The 24,018-nt window shown below is 36.0% G+C and overlaps 1 protein-coding gene across 4 annotated transcripts in view; it reads right to left on the reverse strand.

Annotated features, from left to right (window-relative positions):
* SLC44A5 (solute carrier family 44 member 5) overlaps positions 1-24,018 on the reverse strand; it is a 531,948-nt gene that overhangs the window by 80,639 nt on the left and 427,291 nt on the right. For all 4 annotated transcript variants that reach the window (XM_050805076.1, XM_050805057.1, XM_050805084.1 and 1 more), the window contains one exon: positions 14,048-14,121. In XM_050805076.1, the coding sequence (XP_050661033.1) occupies positions 14,048-14,121 (74 nt within the window). The remainder of the gene's footprint in view (positions 1-14,047; positions 14,122-24,018) is intronic.

Raw genomic sequence — 24,018 nt, forward strand, 5'->3', positions numbered from 1 at the left:
TGCTCTTTCAGACTTTTTGATGTCAGCATTTAATGCTACAAAGAGTCCTCTTAGCACCATTTTTGCTGTATCCCAGAGGTTTTGATAGATTGTGTTACTATTTTCATACAGTTCAAATAAATTTTTAAATTTCCATCTTGATTTTATTGTTAATGCAATGGTAATTCAGGAGCAGGTTATTTAATTTCCATGTATGTGCATGGTTTTGAGAGTTCCTTTAAAAATTGATTTCTGATTTTATTCTACTGTGGTTTGAGAGAGTACTTGATATAATTTTGATTTTCTTAAATTTATTGAAACTTGTTTTGTGGCCTATCATATGGTCTATCTTGGAAAATGTTCCATGTGCTGCTGAATAGAATGTATATTCTGCAGTTGTTGGGTAGAATTTTCTGTAAATAGCTGTTAAGTCCATTTGTTCTAGGCTATAGTTTAAGTCCATTGTTACTTTTTGACATTTTGTTTTGATGTCCTGTCTAGTGCTGTCAGTGCAGTATGGAAATCTCCCACTATTATGGTGTTGACATGTGACTAATTTCTCAGGTCTAGTAGTAATAGTTTTATAAATTTGGGAGCTCTAGAGTTAGGTGCATATATATTTAGAATTGTGATGTTTCCTGTTGGACACGTTCTTTCATCATTATATAATGTCCCTCTTTGTCTTTTTAAACTGCTGTCACTTTAAAGTCAGTTTTGTTTGATATAAGAATAGCTACTCCTGCTTGATTTTGGTGTTCATTTTCATGGACTATCTCTTTCCACCCCTTTACTTTAAGTTTAAGTGAGTCCTTATGTGTTAGGTGAGTCGCTTGAAGACAGCAGATACTTGGTTGGTGAATTCTTGTCCATTCTGCCAATCTGAATCTTTTAAGTGGAACATTTACGTCATTTACATTCAATGTTAGTATTGAAAGGTGAGGCACTGTTCTATTCATCATGCTAGTTGTTGACTAAACACCTTGATTTTTTTTCATTGTGTTATTGTTTTAGAGGTCCATTGAGATCTATGCTTTAAGGAGATGCTATTTTGAGGATTTGATTCAAGATTTAGAGTTTCTTTTAGCAGTTCTTGTCATGATGGCTTGGTAGTGACAAATTCTCTCAGCACTTATTTGTCTGAAAAAACTTGTATCTTTTTTTTCATTTATGAAGTGTATTTTTGCTGGTTTTGTTTAAGGAGGCTGAAGATAGGACTTGGTTGTATATTTATTTACTGCCTTTATTTTGTGTTGGCCTCCAGCCAGGAGGTGGTGCTTTCAAGACAGCATCAGCTCCAGTAGTTTAGGAGGGATACAAGCTTGCCCCAGGGTTGTGCGGATAAGTATTCAGGTTTTTCAGGAGCTAGGTGGGGCCATGAAGCTTCCAACAGATTATGTCCTTTGTCTTCAAACATTTTTGGCTGTCTCACAGAGCCTGTAGCAGCGTCCTAAAAAAATTTTTATACTTGAAGTAAATAATTTCACTATCTTTCTTTTTTCAAATTAAATATTCATAATAATTAGGAAACATATATTTTCTATTTAATTTATTATGTGTTAAGCTTATAGCTACACTTTCTAGGATTTTAGTATTTTTCAGTCCTCGCTGTATGATTTAACACATGGAACCTTAGACATGATTTAAAATATTCCTTAAGACCTAAACTATTACACAGTATCTGACATCTGTTTACCTTAGTTCTTAAAGTAAACATGAAAAGCTTTATTTTAAAATTCCAGTCTACAATACGATCAAACTCCCTTTCATTCATTCATTCACACTGAATTGTCAATGGTCACATTTCTCTCTATTTGGTCATTCATGAATGAATGATATAGGCACACATAAACTCTGAAAATACAGAGATGAATACATCTCATATTTAGTATAATACTATTTCTTAGCACGTTCTTCCTAAGGAAACTATGTATGATACTGATTGGCAGTGCAGAGGGAAGACAGGTTCTAAAGATTCTTAGTGTATTCTCTTAAGCTCAACCAAGTCATGGCCTTAATTTCAGCTGTTCTTCAAGTTATTGTCTGTGTACTAGAACTAATCAAAACAGTCTCTGTCACTTTGGATACAGCAATAGATCAAACAAATGCTTTCTACTTTTTCCAATAAGTAGATAACCTTAGGGGTATTTGCTTTTATCTGGCAAGGATAGTATCACATCTTCACTTTCTTCCCTAAATGGTATATGACTTTCTAGCTCTTTGCCACAATTTAGTCTACAGGGTTTTGAAAATATCCTTACTCCACAGGTTGCCACACAGATTCATTATATTCATAGCATCATGCTGATAAGATCTGGGGAATAGTGAATAGCACATAATCTTGATGCCTTATACAGACACTTGTGTGCTAATGGATAGGAGAAAAATTTTATGACAATACAGGAGTCTTCCACCTCAGTAAAGTTCCTGAGGGTTCCAGTAATTATATCTTCTCCATAGTGAAAGATAAGTTACTGTATCTTACATTTTCTGCTATTAAAAGGGGTGCAATACTTACTAGTTGCCAGATTTGAGTAGAGCTCAGAGAAATAAAATACTTTTCAGATAATCCAGGCTACTGTACAAACAGGTGTGCCACTGTGTCTAAAATACCTGTCAAAAGCAAGACACTTTATGGGACCTGTGGCAAATGCCTATTAGAGAGTCACAGTAGAGGTCTCCAGGGTGTTGAAGAAAATCTGTGTTTTTTTCAGAAAATAACTATTCTTCTTTTGAGAAATAGCCCCTTGTCCCTGAATGAACACCCAATGACATAAGCTTCCCATCATGATGTTTAAAGGATACTATTTGGTCCATCAAGTCTAGAGGTGGTTGTGCCCAGCAGCACTCCATTCCCAATGGAAATGACATATTCCTACAATGTGTCAGAAGGTCATAAAGGCTCAACAAAGTTACATAAGAAGAATTCTTACAATAATAATATATTAACTTCCCATGCCAATAGGTATGTGTTAAAGAAACACATACATGAAAAGGTCTCTTTGATCATGGAAATTTAATCATGGAAAGGTACCTTTGATCAGCAGACTGAGAAGGAAAAAATTAAACCAGATTTATAGATAGCTGTGGAGGATCTGTTGGCATTGACTAGGGTAAATTATTCTGGTTGTCTACTTTGACCAGAAGAGTAGAAGATCTGAATCATTTAATCTATTTATAGATAGAGGCCAATGATTTGGCTACAATGTCATGGACTAGAAAAGAAAAATATTAGATAATGTCCAGGAAGTTTGAGAAATAACTACAAGGATTGACCTCTAAATGGACCCAGAATATGAAGATACTTATGTCTCATGTGGCTGCTTAGTGAAGCCCCTTCTGTAGAGGTAGTTTTCAATAATCAAGATGGAAACCACTCATTCAATGATTTTGTAATAAAGTAACCATTATAACAGAGATGAAGATTATGTGTGGGTTTTGATAACATGGACTTGTACTCACAAAGGATGACCTGGCTTCTAACAATGTGTATGCAACAAATTTATCAGCATAGATGACAAACACTGAGCCCCATTCAACCAGAAGTAGCTGGCATAATGGAATGGTAGACTAATCCCCCGACGAGCCAGTTATATCCCCCTGTAGGAAACAATGCCTTTCGAGGCTGGGGAGCTGTTTTCTAGAGTATGGCAGGGTCCTAGCAGGAAACAGGTATTAAACTCATATAGAATAGTTGAGTAGAGTTTAATAAAGGAGATATTCATAAAAGCATGAACAGCATGAAGGGAAACAAGCAGGAACTGATGTAGAACCCAGAGGTTGGCACCAATAGGGAGCCATTTCCACCCCTAGGTCTGAAGAGGCACAGGAGGGGTAACCCAAATCCAGGAGGCCAATCTGAATGGAGAGAGCTCATTGACAGCACTGACGGGAGCAGGAGCCTTAGAGAGGTGTAGCCAACCTGTTGTGACCCATCAGCAAGAGAGTCAAAGGCAGAAATCTACAGACTCATGCTCCTACCCTCCCATCTCACCAAACTGGAAGCCACAGGACAAGAGAGCCACTTGGTGTAACCCATAAATGCCAGATTCCCAAGGGACAGAGCAGGATGAGGAGAATAAGGACTAGATTTGGAGGGGAAAATGAAAAATGCCCAGCCCATATTCTGAACAAGTGACTAGCCCATTAAAGACTTCAGATATATACAGCAAGACATTTAGCACTTCATTTAAAAAATATGTAAGGTTGAGGCCGGGCGCAGTGGCTCAAGCCTGTAATCCCAGCACTTTGGGAGGCCGAGGTGGGCGGATCATGAGGTCAGCAGATGGAGACCATCCTGGCTAACACGGTGAAACCCTGTCTCTACTAAAAATACAAAAAAATTAGCCGGGCATGGTGGTGGGCGCCTGTAGTCCCAGCTACTAGGGAGACTGAGGCAGGAGAATGGCGTGAACCCGGGAGGCGGAGCTTGCAGTGAGCGGAGATTGCGCCACCGCACTCCAGCCTGGGGGACAGAGTGAGACTCCGTCTCAAAAACAACAACAACAACAACAACAACAACAAAAACTACATATATATGTGTGTGTGTATATGTGTGTGTATATATGTGTGTGTGTGTATATATATATATGGTTTTCAGACTTTATATATATATATATATATATATACACATGGTTTTCAGACTTTATATATATATACGGTTTTCAGACTATCTTTAATCAGAATTTACTGCTACATGAAACAGCAGTAGCAAAGAGGAAGAAGATACACCTAAATTTCAAGGTCTATGAATTGGAAGGAGTGAGAATAGGATGTAAAAGAGGGGACAAAGCAAAGCATATCCTTAAAACAGATTTGTAAAAAATAGGCATAGAATTTAAGAAAACAGAAAAACAACCAAATTACCAAGAAATGAAAGTCAGTTTTTTATAACAAGTATGTTTTTTTTTTTTTGCATTTGACTTTTTGCTGATTACTTTAATACACTTAATTTTCGATTATTCTAAGTCGATGTTAGACCACCACTATTCAAGATTTTATTTAAGATTTTCATTCACATTAGCAGATAGGTTTTTCATTTTCATTTTTAAGGTAAGGAAGTAGTTGAAATAATGAGGACAGGAGTTTATGGGGTTTTTTTCCTTCATTCATTGTACAAATAATTTCTTCATTCATTCTACAAATATTTTTTGAGTGCTTCCTCTGTGTCAGCACCAAGCTAGACCCTGGGAATATAATGGTTCTTGCTCTCCCAAAGCCTACAGTCTGTTGGGAGAAATAGATTTTAATGAATTAACTGCACAAATAAATGTAAAATTCCAATTCTGACACGTGCTACAAAGGAGCAATATGTGGCATGAAAAGCATGATTCACAGAGGCAGATGATCACATGAGGGAAGTCAGGGATGATGTTTCTGAAGTGATTCAGGAGATGAGACCTCAAAAATGAATAGAGGCCCAAGAGGCTTCCAGCACATGAACAACATGGACACAGGGCCTGTGAGGGGTGGGAGTGTGATGGGTACTGAGGACAGACAGGAGACCAGTGTGGTGCTTACACAGAAAGCAGGGTAAAGCATAATTTCAGATACGGATGGAGAGTTAGCATCTTAGGATTTTCTATGATGAACTACAGGGAGATTTTTTTAGTTGTTAGTGTCAGCTGTGAATTCCACGGTAAAGGTTCTGTTCAGGTAGGTCCTTGTCTTCCTATTCAAATTTTCTTGGAAGAGGTCGAGGCCACTCCCTATTCAGGGTTTCTGGTCTTGGTCTTTACTTGCTTAACTGTGGTTCTATAATTAGCCACATCTTCTTGCTTTATATGAAGCAGCTCTCATGGTTCCTAAAAATCGATGCAATGTATTATATCTGAAAATGTTACGTGTAATACTCATTAACATCTACTAGTAAATAACACTTTTTTGAGAGGCCCATGAAATCCTTTGAGGTTTTTCTTGTTAAAGAATTAAACATTGCCTAAAATAATTTTATTTACTCCATAGTACAAGAATTAACTAAAGGAAAGGAAACCAACTATTTAGGTGTGGATTATGATAAAGAATACACTCCCCTTTTTAGTTTGTACATAATAGAGGCTAATTTTTTTTAATTACTGAAAATTAACAATGACACTGCAGCAAAGTGACCCGTATTAGTCTCAGAGGGGCAAGACTGAAGATAATAGATTGTTGATGATCTTTGATTGCAGAAGAATACCTGCCTTTCATTTATGCCCCAAACTGTTCGTGGATACTCGCTGTGTTAAGCCCAACTCAGTGTGGAATTAGAGGAGGTGGGAGGGGAAGGAGGAAGAGAAAAGCATTAGCTGAGGATCATGGGGTTCTGGTCTACCCTTCTCTCAGTAACCTTCATTACTTATTCATCATTTATTATCTTTATTAAATAAAATACAGTATAGTGTAGTGTTCAAGAGCACAGGCTCTAGAATTAAACTACTTGGGTTATGTTGGTGAATAAAACCAATACAAATCTGGTTCAATCATCTTTTTTCATTATCTCACTGTTTTAGAAAAATTTTAAAACACCACTTTAAGTGAAGATGACTCATGTTTGTGCATGTGCACATGTGTGTCTTGTGTGTATAAAACAGAAAGAGAAGAGAGAAGAGAAATTATTTGTAAAAGAATTCTATTAGGGAAATTCATAGCAGATAACCAAAGATTGGTAAGAGATGGTGAAAAATTTATTCAGGCAAATTATCTTTTCACTCATATCGAGGAAATGCATGTTTATGAAGTACCAGGAGCGAGCATTATGATCTAACATTATCTCTCATTTTCAAACATTTGCAAAGCATGTTCTTGTTGTGCTCTAGGGTTGAGTCAGGAGTTGCAGCCATTTAAAAGCCCTCTGTCAAGGAGAAAATGTGATTAGACCAACTGCTTGCACTGACACTTAAAAATTAACTGCAAATCTGTTTGGGGCAGGGAAGGCATTCCCTAAACACTTGCTGGTTGGGAATGTTGGCTTTCAAATCATTACTTTGTATCCCTTAAAGGTACATTTTAACTGTTTTAATATGTGAGGAACAGGCCTGCCAAATTGTGCTTATGGCTTTTTAACACAAGCAATTTACAAATGCAATGAAGCAGATAATAGGACACATGATACCGAACTTGAAAATCTGTGTTGATGACACCGCTGCTATAGAAACATTTTTGGAAGCAGCCCTGTATACTGTTGCTTAGATAAGAAAAATGCTGTTTATCGTTTCACAGGTGGCCTCTTCTACCCAATGGTGAGTTTAGGGTCATGTCCTTGAGCACAAATCAGTCCCTCTCATGATAACAATATTCCACTTAAAATCATCTACCATGTATGCACTCAACAAAATAAAACAAACAGTAAAAAACTCACTCAATACTAAAATATCTGCTCAAGTAACAGTGAAAACTAAGTGCTTTCTTTTCAATATGAAGACTTTCAAAATAAAAAGAAGTATAGGTTTGTAATTTACTTTGTAAATATTTATATATTTGTAAAGAATGCAAAAGGACATTTAATACTGATTCTGGTTATAAATACAATGAACATTTAAGAAAAGTTCCCTGGAACAATTTAAGAAGCAATAGAACTGGGATTTCTAAAAATTCTTTTTAATTGTGAGTATGATTTTACTTGGCTAAAACAATGTTTCCAAGCTGTGATCTGATAGGTTTACTTTAGTTCCAAAGTAGAGTAACAGCACAATGTAATTTCCAGTTATACTCATTTCCAATTGCCGGTTTCCTCTTGCAATGAATATTGTGGTCACATCACCAAGCTCCCAAATTAGAACAACAGGATGCCTAGTGAGGTACAGATGGTTATTATAAAAAAGACAAAAGATAAGTGTTGAGAAGGCGTGGAGAAAAAGGGAATTCTTGTACACTGTTAGTAGGAATGTAAATTAGTATAGCTATTATGAACAATAGCATGGAGGTCACTCAAAAAATTAAAAATAGAATTATCATATGATCCAGCAGTCCCACATCTGGATATTTACCCACAAGATTTGAACTCAATATGTTGAAGAGATATCTGTACTCCCATGTCCATTGCAGCATTATTCACAATAGCCAAGATTTGGAATCAATTTCAGTATCGATCAATAGTTGAATGGATAAAGAAATTATAGTGTATGTGTGCTTGTGTGTGTGTGTATATGTGTGTGTGACACACACACACACATATACACACAAAATGGAATATTTTTAAGCCTTAAAAAAGAAGAAAATCCTGCCAAGTTGTGACAACATGAATGAACCTAGAGGACATTATGCTAAGTGAAATAAACCAGACATAGAAGAAAAATATTGCATGATCTCCTTTATATGTGAAATCTAAAATACTCCAACTCATAGAAGCAGAGAGCAGAACGGTAGTTGCCAGGATCTGGGGGTGTGGGAGAAATTAGGAGATAATGGATAAAGAGTATGAACTTTCAGTTATAAGATGAATAAGTTCTAGAGATCTGATTTACAGTATTGACTACAGTTAATAATGTATTTTATTCTTGAAATTTGCTAAGAGAATATATTTTAACTGTTCTTTCCAAACACTCACTTACAAACAAAAGTAACTATGTCAGGTGACATATATGTTAGCCTGACTGTGGAGATCTTTACACAAGATATATATATATATACTAAAACACCAGGTTGTACACCTTAAATATATACTTTTTAAAATGTGTCAATCATAGCTCATAAAGCTAAAAAATTAAATTAAATTTAAAATATATATTTATGTGTTTATTAGTAAGAAAAACTGTTCACTGCTTCTTTGTATGGGCAGAATGAAAAAGTCATCTTGGAATTATCTTTGTTCTTCAAAAGGTCACTTGAGTGACTTTTCTTAGTTATGAAAATATGCTTTCTTCCTTCCTCATGTTTATTGGGATAGAGGAAGACCAATTCGCTTTAAGAGAAGGAAGAGATAAGACGTCAAACTTTTATCCCTGAGACTTTAATTTAGAATAGATCAGATTGACCCTGAACTAGGCTTGCTGGACAAAAAGGATAAAAATACCCTCAAAGGGAACTTACCATGGAGGAAGAGACTGGGCTGGGGTCCTAGGCTTAAAAGCAGCACCTAAGAGTAAGGGCTGGTTCTGATCAAGCAAGAAGTCAGTTTGAATGCACCTATTCTGACCCTTGTCATGCTTTGGGAGCCAATGTTTGAATATTGCTGAAATATTTAAAAAGCAGTAGTCTTGGATTGGGAAGCCACTACAGTAGTGGGAAGATTAAGATAAGCAACGGATTATGAAATGATACTAAATGGCACAACCAAAATGTCAGATCTCCAGAACACTACAAAGTCTCTCCACCTAGAGATTGGAAATCAGGTTGCTACCTCCTTGGTGTTTTGGGAAAGTTTAGGTCAGGAAAGAGTGTGATATGCTAGATTTCCTTAAGTAATAAATGAAAAAACAGATATGACTGTATTATTGCCCCAAAACAATGAACATATAATTTAATATCAGAAATGATGAGGTCAATTTTGACTACTTTATTATTAACTATTTTGTTTATTCTCTACCTTTTTCTATGAAGGATTAAGGCTGAATGTGAGAATTTAGCCTTATGTAATTATGTAAATTTCTTTCTTTCTCTACTTGGTATTTTCAGATCCACTGTCTCCACTCAAGTCATGATGCAATTCCTTTAATCCTTTCTACTGATCTATAAATAACCTGCATGTCAAGGCTCTTTACTACTCTGCTTTGGCTTGGTTCATTTCCCTATTAAAGAAGCAATCACAAGCCTGACTGTATTCAAGGGGAAAGGATTGCAGATCCTCCTTCTCAATGGGAAAAATGACAAATAATTTGCAGCCATGTATTAAGGATACCGTAGTCCACCCTCTACGCAGTATTTTTTCTTTTTTTAAAAAATGTGTTCCCTTCTAATGTAAATACACTTATCTTCTCTCAAAATCCCCAGAAACTTCATCCAATTACCTCATCAGGCTCGGGCTTAAGGTCTAGATCTCATCACCTAAGTCAGGTCCAAGTGTGGACAAGGCTCAGCAGAGTTAGCTACTCTCCTAAGGATGATTTCTTTATCTAGATCATTGAATTCATTAGGTACACTTCCTACATCCCTCATTACCACAGCAACAGTGATGCCAGACTTTTGACCACTACATAGCGAGGTGCCCTTCCCTGCTGCTTCCAATCACGTCTTTCTCATTTTCTTTCAAACTCACTGGCAGCCTCCACAAAACCCACTGGATTTCTGAACACCACCTGGTCTCAAAACCAATGCCTGTATTGTAGGTTTTGTTAAACCGGCATCCCACTTCCAGGTACCAAATTTTGTTCCGCTTATCTATTGTTGCACCCCAAACTTGCTGTCTTAATATAACAAATTTTTATTTTGCTCATGATTTGGTGTGTCAGGAATTTTGGGAAGGGCTTAATTCTCCCTTGGGATCTCTCATACAGTCAGGTGTTGACTGGGGCTTCAGAAAACCCAACTGGGCTGATAGTGGACACTAATTATCCTTGGGAGCCCAGCTGAGCCTGTTGGCCTGGACTCCTCCACATAGCTGCTACACAGAGCTTGAGTTTCTTACAGCATGGTGACAGAGTTCTGGTCTTGTTTGTATTAACTCTCTTGTTAACTTCTTACTTTCTCAGCTACTAGAGATAATTACCCCTGGGAAAGGTTAAAAAAAGCAAAACCAAAACAAACTTTGGATCGTAACTTCAAGCACTTCCTAAGTAAATACAATAATGAACTAAATCACCCAAAGAGTAATCAATTTAAAAAGAAAACAAATTAAAATTATTTACTTACTTATTTATTTTTGAGACAAAGTCTGGCTCTGTCACCCAGGCTGGAGTGCAGTGGTGTGATCTTAGCTCACTGCAACATCTGCCTTCCAGGCTCAAGCCATCCTCCCACCTCAACCTCCCAAGTAGCTGAGACTACAGGAGCACACCACAACATCTGTCTAATTTTTGTATTTCTTGTAGGGACAGGAATTCACCATGTTGCTCAGGCTGGTCCCAAACTCATGAGCTCAAGCTATTGGCCAGTCTTGGCCTCCTGAAGTGCTGGGGTTACAGGTATGAGCCATGGCCACCACGCCTCGACATAAAAATTTATTGAATGTTAAAATTGTGCTATTATTGTATACTTAATGACAGCAATAAGTATAGCAAAGAATAATTTGCATAATAAATATTCATTTTTTTCTAATTAGTACAATAATTGAATAGTAATCATCACCAAAGTAGGACAAAGGAGGGTTATTATCATAAAGGTTAGTTTGATCTTTCAAGATTTGATTACTTCTACCCAGACTCCACTTCATCCACTTGAACAAAGGTTCTGCTGTTCATCAATCAAATGTTAAGTATCTCTGTTGTATTGAAGTATTACCCTAGCTGGCCATATTCCACGTAAAGGGCAAATAACAGTTTCTCTCAGCAGATTTTGTAAAAACAAAACAGAAAGAAACATGTCTCTTTCATGAAAACACTTCTTTATGAAAAGATCATGGATGATAGATAAGTCTACAAAGGCACTAACACAGTTGGCAAAAGACACCAAAATACCTATAACACATCAGTGAAACTGACTTAGCATCATATTTACTCAAATGAAGGTATATATTCTTGCATGTTAAAAAATCCTTCACGCTTCTAGTAACCTCTGCCATAGTTTCCCCTCGTGCTTCTTTTAGTCCAACATTAGATATAATCAAAGAATTAAGTTTATCTTGAAACGAAGCCAGTAAGGCTATTTACAGTTCAGGGATGAAAAAATATATATCTATTTAGTGAATTTTGTGAGTCACTCATTTTAATCAGTGGCATTGGGATTAATCTGGAGACATCACTGAATTAATTTACTACTCAACATAGTTTTTTATTGAGTAATATTTATCTGCCAATTTCCTTATGTGAATTAAGACATTTACAAACTGAATTTGGAGTTCTGGGAAAAAGAAAGGCAAATTTCTTATCTTGCTCCAGAGAAAATACTGGCATACACTCCTCTGTTTTGTTTACAGGAGAGTGGCAGTGGGTTTTCCCACTCTATACAAGGACACAAAGCATTTTTCTGTGGACCTACATTAGACTGGCTTTGAGATACAGAGGAGAGACTTACTTGATGAAGGAATAAGGTCTCCTAGTGAAAAGATTCTTGTCACAGGAAGAGATCTTTGTGAAGTTCCTGTGTGCAGTCAAACTTTAATAGCCCAAATTATGGGTTGCCATGGAAATAATATTGTAAATTATATTGAAAAGAAATGTATTAAAATTCAGGACAACTCAGTTATACAATGGTAGCAAACAAACTACTACCCAGAACGGTTATGCAGCATTATTGGTATAGTTAAGTATTATTTCATTTACTCCTCACAACAGCCCTGAAGGCGGGTAATGTTTCCATATTCTCCAGGTAAGAAAACTGAGGTTGAGTAAGTAACCCAAGACCTTTAAAAAAATGATGAAACTGTAGATGTACCTGATTCCAAATCTTTCACTTATGTAACAAATTTCAATTCTATGATGAAAAGTAAAAAAAAAAAAAAAAAAAAAAAAAATTACATAGATAAGAAAGATGTGTCCCAAAGTGAGAGAAACCAAAATTCTAAATTTTGTGTAAGAAAATGTATTTTATTATAATATTTACTCTAGAGATTACATATTGTACTACAACTTCATTAATGGTAGGAATTTAAATCACTTTAAGACATAATGAAAGAATGTTCTGAAGATCTTAGAAGAATATATTTACTTTATGACTTATGCTCCTTTATTTTTCTCTCCCTCCCTATTTTCCTGTCTTAATTTTTTGAATTCTCCAATTCTGTGTAGCTTTTGCATGGCAATATCAAGATTATCTTTTGGAAATGACTTTCAATTGGTGTTCTCAAAGTATTTATCTTATTGGAAGAAAAAACTGAAGAGCACGGAAAAATATTTTTCATTGTTCCCCAGTTAGGGTATAACTTTCTTTCTGCTAATACATTCCATCCACATTGACTCCATGCCATTAATTACTGGTACTAGCTAATATCTGACTTTCACAACTTTCACCCCAATAATAACATATTAAAGTTTCCTAAGTCAGAATTTAAGGGACAGAACCTACGTCTCTGGGGGAAAAAAAGTTTGATCCACTCATATACAATTGTGAAACCTTTTTTTGCAGAAAATATTCATACTAGTAACATTGGTAGTTGTTTAAAAAAAATTCAAATAGGCCAGGCACGGTGGCTCATGCCTGTAATCCCAGCACTTTGGGAGGCCAAGGTGGGCAGATCATGAGGTCAGGAGATCAAGACCATCCTGGCCAACATGGTGAAACCCTGTCTCTACTAAAAAAATATATATATATAAAAATGAGCTGGGCATGGTAGTGCATGCCTGTAATCCCAGCTACTCGGGAGGCTGAGACAGGAGAATCACTTGAACCAGGGAGTTGGAGGTTGCAGTGAGCCGAGATCGTGCTACTGCACTCCAGCCTGGGGACACAGCGAGACTGTGTCTCAAAAAAACAAAACAAAACAAAACAAAATTCAAATAAAGAATCTCCATACTTCTCTTATTTTCACTTTCATAGTAAAATTTTTAACTTAACAATAAATAACAAGGTATCTCTTTGCTAGATGTCTCTTGGGCAAAGAGACTAGAACTTTTTGTATGTCAATGAATTATCTGGTGAAATTCTTAATAATTGTTCCTTCTTTTTAATTTGCTTATAAAAAGAAAAGTTTATGTATTAGTATTACCTAAAATGATCTAGGCCCTAGTTCTTCTTTGCAAACAGCAACATGAACATAATTGGTTGCTTATTAGAATTTCAAAAGTAACAATGATTAAAAAGGAACCATAAACTTTTCTCTTTCGTCTTTATAATTGTATTTACTTAAGTAATTTGGGCTTGCCTTTGACTCAACTGTTTTATATTCATTTTTTATTGTCTGCTACCTGATAAATCCTGGTGAGGCACATTTCCTCCAGGAAAGACAACAATCAATAATAGGAAGGCTTTTGGAAGACAATCATTAATGTTTAATATGTGACGCTGACTTAGTTATTCCATTAGCAAGTGTGAAATATTTTCTATACCTGTATTTACTCACCCACAAGTCCTAAAACAATGTAGCCAACAATACACAGTAGGAAGATCATACAGCACAGAACATCTGTACAACTCCTAAAGACAAGAAAAGAAAGAAAGAATTAAAAGAGGTCCCAAATGACTTCCTGTTTACTGCACAAAATGAAGAGAGAAAAACATAGTAATAGTGATATGCTATTTCATAATTGCATATTTATTCAATAATTTTAAAAGGTAGATCAGATGAATTTCTGCAAAGACGTTAGCAGCCATGGCGGGGTCATAGTTCCATGATTAACGAATGTCCCTCAGAACTCTTAGTATTTGTTTTCTCTTATTTATTTGTAAAATATTTTTAAAGATTAGAGTACGCCAACATCAGATAGCCATTTTTTATTTGAAATTGTAATATAAGCTATTTGATTTTATGATTTTCCTCTTCATGCCTCCTTCACACATGGTATAAAATACCCATTTCCCATCCCTCCTCTTCTCCATTTTCTTCCTACATACACATGATAGGGGTACTATTATTAGATAAAGGATTGACTACATTAACTTTCTATGGGGAGTTGAGTTATAACTATTCCAGTAACAATGTACATAAAGCATTCAAAATAAAATGTCTCAAAAGTATCAGTTTTCTAGCTGTCTCTGTAAGCTATATATTGTCAATGTAGGTTTAGAGGAAATCTGATTCACAGGGAGTCTGTGATTTGCTAAAGGTCAGAAGCCAAGCCAGCATCCAGCAGGGATACTCAAGGTTTTCAACTAACGTATTTTCTATCTGCAATATTACATCTTATTTAGCTTATAAGTGGCTTGGAAAGTCAAAGGTATGGTTTGAAAGTGAGCAGCAATACTGTCATTCTTTATTTGAAACTTAATGAGGACTCCTTTAGTAAAGAAAAAGATCAGCTCATTTGACAGGATTGAAAGTTGCACATGAGAATTTTCATGGTAAAACTTCTTGATCTTGAGGGCATACAGATATACCCTAATCTTTTAGCACAGGCAGGTTGAAGTTACACACTTATTTTTTGAAGTGGTAAGTAATGAATAATAATTGTACAGTAACAAACACACATTTATAAAGCCTGTCATACTTGTATTGCTTTCAGAAACGTAACCTTGAGAGATTCCTAAGAATATCTTTAGGCTATTAGGGGTAGTAAAGTGAGTTTGCTTACTTAAGGTACGTGAAAGAGGTTGTTAAAGAAGGGGGCAAATATCTAGATCTCCAACGCCAACTGTTTTTCACTTGTGAGTTATGTTAATATGATTATAATTTTCTACAAAGTTTTAAAATAGCTACATCTAAAATCAACTACACACATTTCTATAATTCTTTACCTTGGAATAGGAAACGATCTTTCATCAAGAAAGTTAATTGTGGGCAAACCAGAAACAAACTATCATTTGTTTAAACCAAGTTTCAACGCAGGAATTTTAACTTTCATTAGAATTTAAGAATTATAAGAATGATAATAACAAGAGAAGAAAGCAGGTGCTCTAGTTTTTTTGTTGTTTTTTTTTGTTGTTTTGTTTTTTTGTATTTTTGGTTAACAACCATTGAAAGCAAAAACGTGCTTGGGTGTGAGCAGGGTATCTGTTTCACCTGCATTCTTACACATCCTACTTAATATCAGATTCTCAATCTGTCAGAGCAGTTGTTACATACCTCAACACCTAACAGAAAATGCATGCAGGTAAGAAACTCAAAGAGAAAAAACAAGAGCATAGATGTGCTTTAATTAGAAATCTTGCATTTGTCAAAGCCCTGGTGTGTAATCATAACTACCAGGAAGCTGGAGAGACGGATGTAAACAGAAGCACCAGCCAGGGTGGCCCGCCATCCCGTCCTTATATATCTATAATGTTATATGTTTGTATTGTTTCTAATAATACGGACTATAACACATAGAGTAGTCTCCCCTTATTCGCAAGGGAGACATGTTAAGACCCCCAGTGGATGCCTGAAACTGCGGATGGCCCCAAACCCTATATTCTGTTTCTTCCTATACGTACAGACCTATGAAAAAGTTTACTTTAAAAATTAAGCACAATTAAGAAATTAACAATAACTAATAATAAAATAGAATAATTATAACAATATGCCGCATCACTACTCCTGTGCTTTGGAGCCATTATGAAGTAAAATCAGGGTTACTTGAATACAAGCACTGCGATACTGGGACAGGCGATCTGACAAGCAAGATGGCTAACAAGTGGCAAACGGGAAGGCAGGATAGGTGGCCTGGATAGCATGGAGACACTGGACAAAGAGATGATTCACATGCTGGGTGGGACAGAGTTTGATGGCATGAGATTTTTATCATGCTATTCAGAACAGTGGGCAATTTAAGACATAAATTATTTATTTCTAGAATTTCCTACTTCATATTTTCTGTGCATCACGGATGGCCACAGATGACCTCGGATAACTGAAACCTCAGAAAGCGAAACTTCAAATAAGGGAGAACAATTGTATTCATAATGACTTTATGTTACATACTATCATAAGGTTATGTATTTATAATGCTACATAGTCAATACAAGTAGAGGTAAACATCTAGAAAGATCAATGAAATAAACTTACCAATTTCAAAGAACAGAGCACAAGGACAGAGCAGAAGCACATCCCAAATGGAAGGTTTCTGTTTGTTTGTTTGTTTGTTGAGCCAGAGTCTCACTCTATTGCCCAGGCTGGAGTGCAGTAGTGTCATCTCGGCTCACTGCAACCTCCGACTCCCTGGTTCAAGCGATTCTCCTGCCTCAGCCTCCCAAGCAGCTTGAACTACAGGCACATGCCACCATGCCCCGCTAATTTTTGTATTTTTAGTAGAGATGAGGTTTCACCATATTGGCCAGGCTGCTCTCGCACTCCTGACCTCATGATCCACCCACCTCAGACTCCCACAGTGCTGGGATTACAGGCGTGAGCCACCGCGACCAACGGAAGTTTTTAAAAAAGTAAAACCTATACTCTTTCACTACTTGCACTAATGAATGAGCATCAGTTAGTGTTTTGGTTCTATATAGGGTTTTACACTATAATTTATTTTTTATTCTTCGGTGCCAAGGAAACACTAAAGCATCAGGAACTACCCTGTGCCCACACAACTATTCCCCTAGCCGTCTCTCTTCACGATGGGACACCTTAATAATTCACAATAATTCACACCTTAAGCTGTTTAGATATTCTATTCTGGGGCCAGGGAAAATAATATATTAAAATCTGCTTTGTTTTTCTGGTACACTGCTTTAGAAAAATGGCAGACCATACCCTATGGCCAGACTGCTTAATTTTGTCTTACTTAACCACGGAAGGTTGTTGAACAAACTGAAAATTATAAACCGAGAATTTAAATCTCCCCAGTTTCGGTAGCAACTTGATTCACTTTATTGTTTTAGAAAAGTTTTTAAATAGGGTTGTGTGTGTGTGTGTGTGTGTGTGTGTACTTTCAGGTAATTATAATTACCTGCTATTTTTTCTATTAATTTATCTGCATCTCTCCCTTCCTCAGATATATTCTCTCTAAAAAAATAATTAGTGCTTAGAAAGTTACCGGAAAATTGAATGTGAACAAATCAAAATATAGCTTGGGCACCATTTTGTGAGTCAAGGAGAGTAGCAGAAACTCAATTCAAATGTTTAGAAGCTGTAGTTCCTTATCACTGTTTCTTTCTTTTGATTTCAGAGCATCTGTCACAATTCTAAATATTCTATAGGAAATGAGTTCTTTTTTTAAGAAAAAATCAGGTTTTAATTGGGATAGTTCTCAAACCTCTCTAGAGAGCTATTGAGATAACTGGGTGATCTAAGCTCACGGACAAAAATTATCTGAATCATGTTCCAGCTAGAGGCTTGTCATAACTGGACCTTTTCCTCAGGTGGATTCATTTTTGCTTTCACAGCAAGCACTATGAAGCATTGTACTAAGCTAAAAATGGGCTGCATCCCACTGGGTCCCAGAAAGAAGACAGAAAGAATAGTTATAGAGAAAGTTGCCCAACTCTCTCCCTCACCCTCCCTCCAAATCAAAGTCCTACTTTTTCAAAACAAGCTGCTCACACCCCCATTTATCAGAGAACCACTCAAAACTTTACTCAGATTGTGTTTCCCTGGCATAAAAGTGTTTTCAAAAGTTAAACTATGGACCTACTATTGCTACCTTATATCTATTTTCCAAATTAAAAGAATAAGAATAGGATTCCAATTACATGTGCATGTGCAGACTTCCCTTTCCTCCCACCTCTAATCCCCAAATATTGTATGCCTATAGTCACCCAGACTTAAAGTGTTGGGAGTTTCCTTTGACTTTCCCTTTTTCTTAGCTTATCTTTTATATTGAATTGACAAGTTCTCTTGACTCCTTTTCTCTGATGTGTCTTTCATCCACCCCTTTCTTTCTATTCGTGTTGCCTGGATTCAGTCCAGGGTTTTTAATCCTCTCTTCAGACTATTGCCATGGTCTCTTAATTGGGCTTCTGCAAGTAGTTTCTGCCTGATCCAATTCAGTCTGCACATCACTGATATTACTGAGACGTGATGATGTCAGTTTACTGTTTTAAAAAATTGCAGGACCTCTCCATTACCTGTTGAATAATTTCCAAATATCTTCGCTTCATGTTTAAGAACCTACAAGCTCAATCCTAATTCAAGCCCCAGGCTACCTTTCTAGCTGTATCTCCCATTATTCCTTCTCAATGTGTTTTAACCAATTTGGACTTTTTCACACAATGATACACAGCCCTTGGGCACACTCAGAGCTCTCTGCTCATGGTACCTCTAGACTCCCCCTCCTGGGATAACCATATGTCCCAATTTGCATGGGATAGCCAGGGTTTACACCTCTTTCCTAGAATAACCGTTAACAATGTTTCCATTCACTCTCAAAAAAGCTCCAATGTGGATCTCCACATCCTACACGAAAATCCTATCCCTCAAGTCAGCTCAAATGTCGTCTCCTTCTTGAAGTTTTCAACTAGAAGAACTCTCTCTAATCCCTGTAGACCTAGAGAACTTTTGTTTGCATCTTTAAGGCAACTATATTTAATCTATTACAGCATAGAACGAGGGTAGCAAACTACAGTCTATGGGCCAAATCTGGTTTGCTGTCTGTTTTTGTGCAGCCTGCGAGCTAAGAATAGTTTTTACATCTCTAAAAAATTTTTAAAAAAACAAAGGAGTAATATTTTGTAACCAAGAACAATTATATAAAATTCAAACTTTAGCATTTATAAGTAAAGATTTTTGGAAAACAGCAATACTGAGATATATATAGTCTAAGGCTACTTTATTTTGCTGCAATGGCTCAGTACTTGCATTAGATACCATCTGGCCTGAAAAACCTAAAATATTTACTACCTGAATATTTATAGAAAAAGTTTACTATCCTCTGACCTAGACCATAAAGTCCTCTATTGCAGCATTTAGCAGAGTCTTGCATACTACAGACATACAGCAATCTATGTCCCGTGAATGATTAGCGAAATGCACCCTCCACTGACAATCTAATGTATCATAAACAGGGCCTGGTAAAAATCAAAGTGCTGTGTTTCAGAGTTCAGATCTTTTTTATTTTTTATAGTGAATATGTTGCTTAGAGATTGAAATTTTGGGTCAAGCTTAAACATGCCATCTGGACATTGCTGTCTCCAGTAAAATAAATCACTAAAAAACAAATGCAAACCAAAAAAAACCCCATCAGATTTCATTTAGAGGTAATAAGAGAGTTTTGTTTTATAAGTGCATATTTTGGTTCCACACTAGTCTTATTCTCCAACAACTGTCATTTTGCTTCCTTTTCAGGGACTGCTTTCTACTCTCATCCAGAAACTGATTCATGTACTGGTTTTCTTTCTTTGTGGCAGATGAAATTCCAGTGATATCAACCATCCTGAAAGGTCATTAATATCAAGCATTAGAGTGAGAACAGAAGTCCTAAAAGTCATTATTCTCTGACAGATCACCCATTTGTGCCTAATGAATCAGTTTAGGGACTGTCCACTGCCTGTGATTCCAGTCAGATGCTCACCTCTCATTTGAAAGTTGTTGGTGTCACCTGGGTACATCTGTCTACAACATGGCTGCATTTATAACCCAAAGTCTAGAAGCATTGCTCCTCTGTGGTTCTGTTGGCACCTGAATGATGCCATTCAGTCATCTGACACTGCTCTGATTCTTACCACAAAAGTCTGTCCCAGGAAGCAGAATGAACGCTCCACTTCCCACAGGCTTATTAGAGGATAATGCACTTTGGGGCCATCTTTCAAGTTTTACTGAGATATGTTTGGTAAACTACAGACTGTGCTGTGAATCAGACGGATCGTCTGAGTTGCTACTAGTTCGTCAGTGTCAGCTGGACTCTATTTTGAACTATTTAGCAGGAGAGATCTATGTAAGTTAAAAATATTTTCCCTTTTTTCTCCTACTTCTCACGAATAATAGAGAATCTGGTGATTTTTGAAAGGGACATCCTCCAAGAGCTTGTGTTTCAAGGCATCAATTGTATCCACCCCCTTGGTTCCAGTTTCTCTTCTTCCCACATACATTGTCTGATAGTTCTTTATTGTTCTGTTTCCCAATCCACAGCTTTAGGTTATGCCACACACCATTCTTTGTGTATGTGAGAGCTGAGGTTTTATTAGAAGGCAAGTTACACTGGCTGTTTCTATAAGAGGTTAAAGATTATCTTGAAGAATTTTGCTCTGTTACTGAAATCAGAAACCTCATAGGAAGGCACAAATGAGCTTTTAATTACATGAACCTGTATTTTCAGGTGTTTGATATTAACACAAGTTTTTAAAGTGTCCTAAAAATTTTAAAGAAGACTTTAAATTTACATTTACCTTTGCAGATAATCCTGGTATCTAATCATTGAGAAAGAAGTGTTGGTTTTCGAGGATTATTATTTTTAACACATTTTAAACTGTTGTGTAAAAACAAAATGTACCAAATAACTCAATACCCTACGAAAAAACAGTATAATATTGATAATATCTTTCAAATGTATTAGATTATACAAGATAACATTTAAGTATTATAGCTGCTTTAGTTAGTTCTTCTGAATAATTTGATCTTAAAAGCTTCTCTATCCTCTGATTAGTCTTGTATTCTAAACTGCTTGCATTTGGGTTTCCATTGCCTTGAGAGAATAGGTTTAACTGGTTGTGATTTATATTTTCATTTGTAAAGATAAATGAAACCTGATTTTTTCTTTTTTTTTTTAGAAAGAAGAGTTTAAGTAGTGCCTGTATAAAAGAGTCTTTTGTTTGAAAGCGGGCAAGATAAGACAAAATTGGTTTTACGATGTTACTCATCGTGTGTAAAACTTGTATAATATTCAATAATCTGTCAGTAGGTGGAAACCACTCTGCAAATGCTAGTAAAGTGAGAGCGAGATCACAGTTACTGCTTATATTACAGCTGGGGCATTGTAGACCAAAGGCATTACATAGCAGGGTGCAAAGAGACCTAGCTCTAGACAGCTTTGAGACATTAGTCCAAAGTCATCAACAAAGGTTGAAGGGAATTCATATCGGTTTGGAACACTTTTTAATCTTTTTGGAATAAGTTAGAATCTATGTAGACATAGAGTAGAGCTCAAAAATGTTTGTTGAAACAATGAATTTCCAACTTCTGGAAATTCTCATTCAGCTATTAAAATACAAAAACGCATGTCTCCTAATAATTATATGATAATCTTTTTAGTAATTAAAAGCACACACATTATAGTGAGAAGATTACTATTTGTCACCTCATATTTTAATAAGTAAATAAAAAATATTGCCTGATGATGATGGGAGACTTAGAAAATTGCAAGCCCTTTGACCCAGTAATTTTCTTTTTAGTAATTTATACCATGGGCATAATTATAGATATAGTAAACATTTATTTATAAAGATTTAAAACACTGCACTGTTTATAATAAAGAAAAGTTGAAAACAACTTTTGGAACAATATTTAATTATATGAAAAAATGTTTTGGGCTGGCACAGCTGCTCATGTAATTCCAATACTTTGGGAAGCTTAATGGGGAGGATTACTTAAAGCTAGGAGTTTGAAACCAGCCTGGGCAACATAGTGAGACCTGGTCTCCACAAAACATTTTACAAATCAGCTGGGTGCGGTGGCTTGTGCCTATAGTCTCAGCTTCTTGGGAACTTGAGCTCAGGAGTTCACTGTTGGAGTGAGCTATGGATGTGACACCATGCTCCATCCTGGGAAACAGAGCGAGACCCTTGCCTCTAAAATTTTTTTAAAAATATTTTTTAAAAATAATTAAAAGGAAAACAAGATTTCTCTATTATAAGCATTTTTTACTTATTGGTTTTGGCAATTATTTCAGTTCTCAGAGAAAAACAATAAATACAACATGCCATATTTGAGATAAATAACAGTAAACATTATACGAGTATGCTATTGGTAAACTTTATTATGAATGGGAGGTTTGCACAGATTTTGGAAAGAAAATTAACAAATTTATGAAATAGTATAATAAGGAATAGTTATTGCCCTGGGTTTCCATAGCAAAGAAGCACAGGCATTCGGTACATACCTATCAAATGGATCAATGAAAATATTATCTGAACATTAGACAATATCTTGTAGACATTTTAAAAAACACATAAAATGTTGTATATCTCCTGTTCTCAAAGTGTTTAGCAAAATGGAAAACTCCAACCATTGTAATGGAAATGCTAGTCATTTGGTTAGAGCCCAACGTAGTACATAAATTCTTTTTTGTGAATATTTGCCAATCTATTTTATCTACAGGCTGGTTATACTACAACATAGCATTACTAGTAACAATAGGGTCATTATTATTAGCAAAAATAAAAGACAAATTTTGTAGAGGTTTTAAGATAAAAATATATTAATATATTAATATAATTAATATAATATAATTAATATATTAATATAAAATAGAATATTGTATATTATAATAGAATATTATATAACATATATTAGAATATATATAGAATATATAATAGAATATTATATATTAATAATATATTATATATGTTATATTTATATATTATATTAGAATATATTCTATTATATTAACATAGAATATATATTATATATCATTATATAATCTAATAGATAATACATATTATACTATATATAATATAGTATAATATCTATTATATAATCTAATAGATACATAATCTATTCATTATTATATATATAGCAGCACAAAACATGCTAGGGCAGCAGCGCAACAGGTGGTTGTTACAATTAAATGACTGAATAGCCCTCAGTGTGGAGGAGTGTGGACTTTTCTGTCAGAGAGTTCAGTCACAACATTTCGGGTTTTTTTTTTTTTTTTTTTTGAGACGGAGTCTCGCTCTGTCGCCCAGGCTGGAGTGCAGTGGCTTGAGTCTCAGCTCACTGTAAGCTCCGCCTCCCGGGTTTATGCCATTCTTGTGCCTCAGCCTCCCGAGTAGCTGGGACTACAGGCACCTGCCACCTCGCCCGGCTAGTTTTTTTGTATTTTTTAGTAGAGACGGGGTTTCACCGTGTTATCCAGGATGGTCTCGATCTCCTGACCTCGTGATCCGCCCGTCTCTGCCTCCCAAAGTGCTGGGATTACAGGCTTGAGCCACTGCGCCCGGCCAACATTTCACATGTTAAGGGACCTGACTGTGACTCACCTTGACATATACTATCTCACTTGGATGATTATGAGTTGTAAAGTTGATATGACAGCTGTTACTAATACATCACTTTACAAATTAAGTCATGCCTGACTACAATTTCAGTTCATTTTCTATTGGAAGTTCTTGAATAGGGGGAGTAATGTAACAAAAGTGGTATTTCAATTAGATTTATCTTGCACCAGGATGTAGAATGAATTGGGATGAAGTGTGTGGTGAATGCAGTGTGGTAGCAACAGAGCAGAGAATGAAACCAGGGCCAGTTCTGCTTCATCATCATCATCAGCCTCCCACACATGTCTGTTTTCCTGGGTTCCAGGAATAGTG

This window comes from Macaca thibetana, chromosome 1 (assembly GCF_024542745.1).
Source record: "Macaca thibetana thibetana isolate TM-01 chromosome 1, ASM2454274v1, whole genome shotgun sequence".
Lineage (NCBI taxonomy): Eukaryota > Metazoa > Chordata > Mammalia > Primates > Cercopithecidae > Macaca > Macaca thibetana.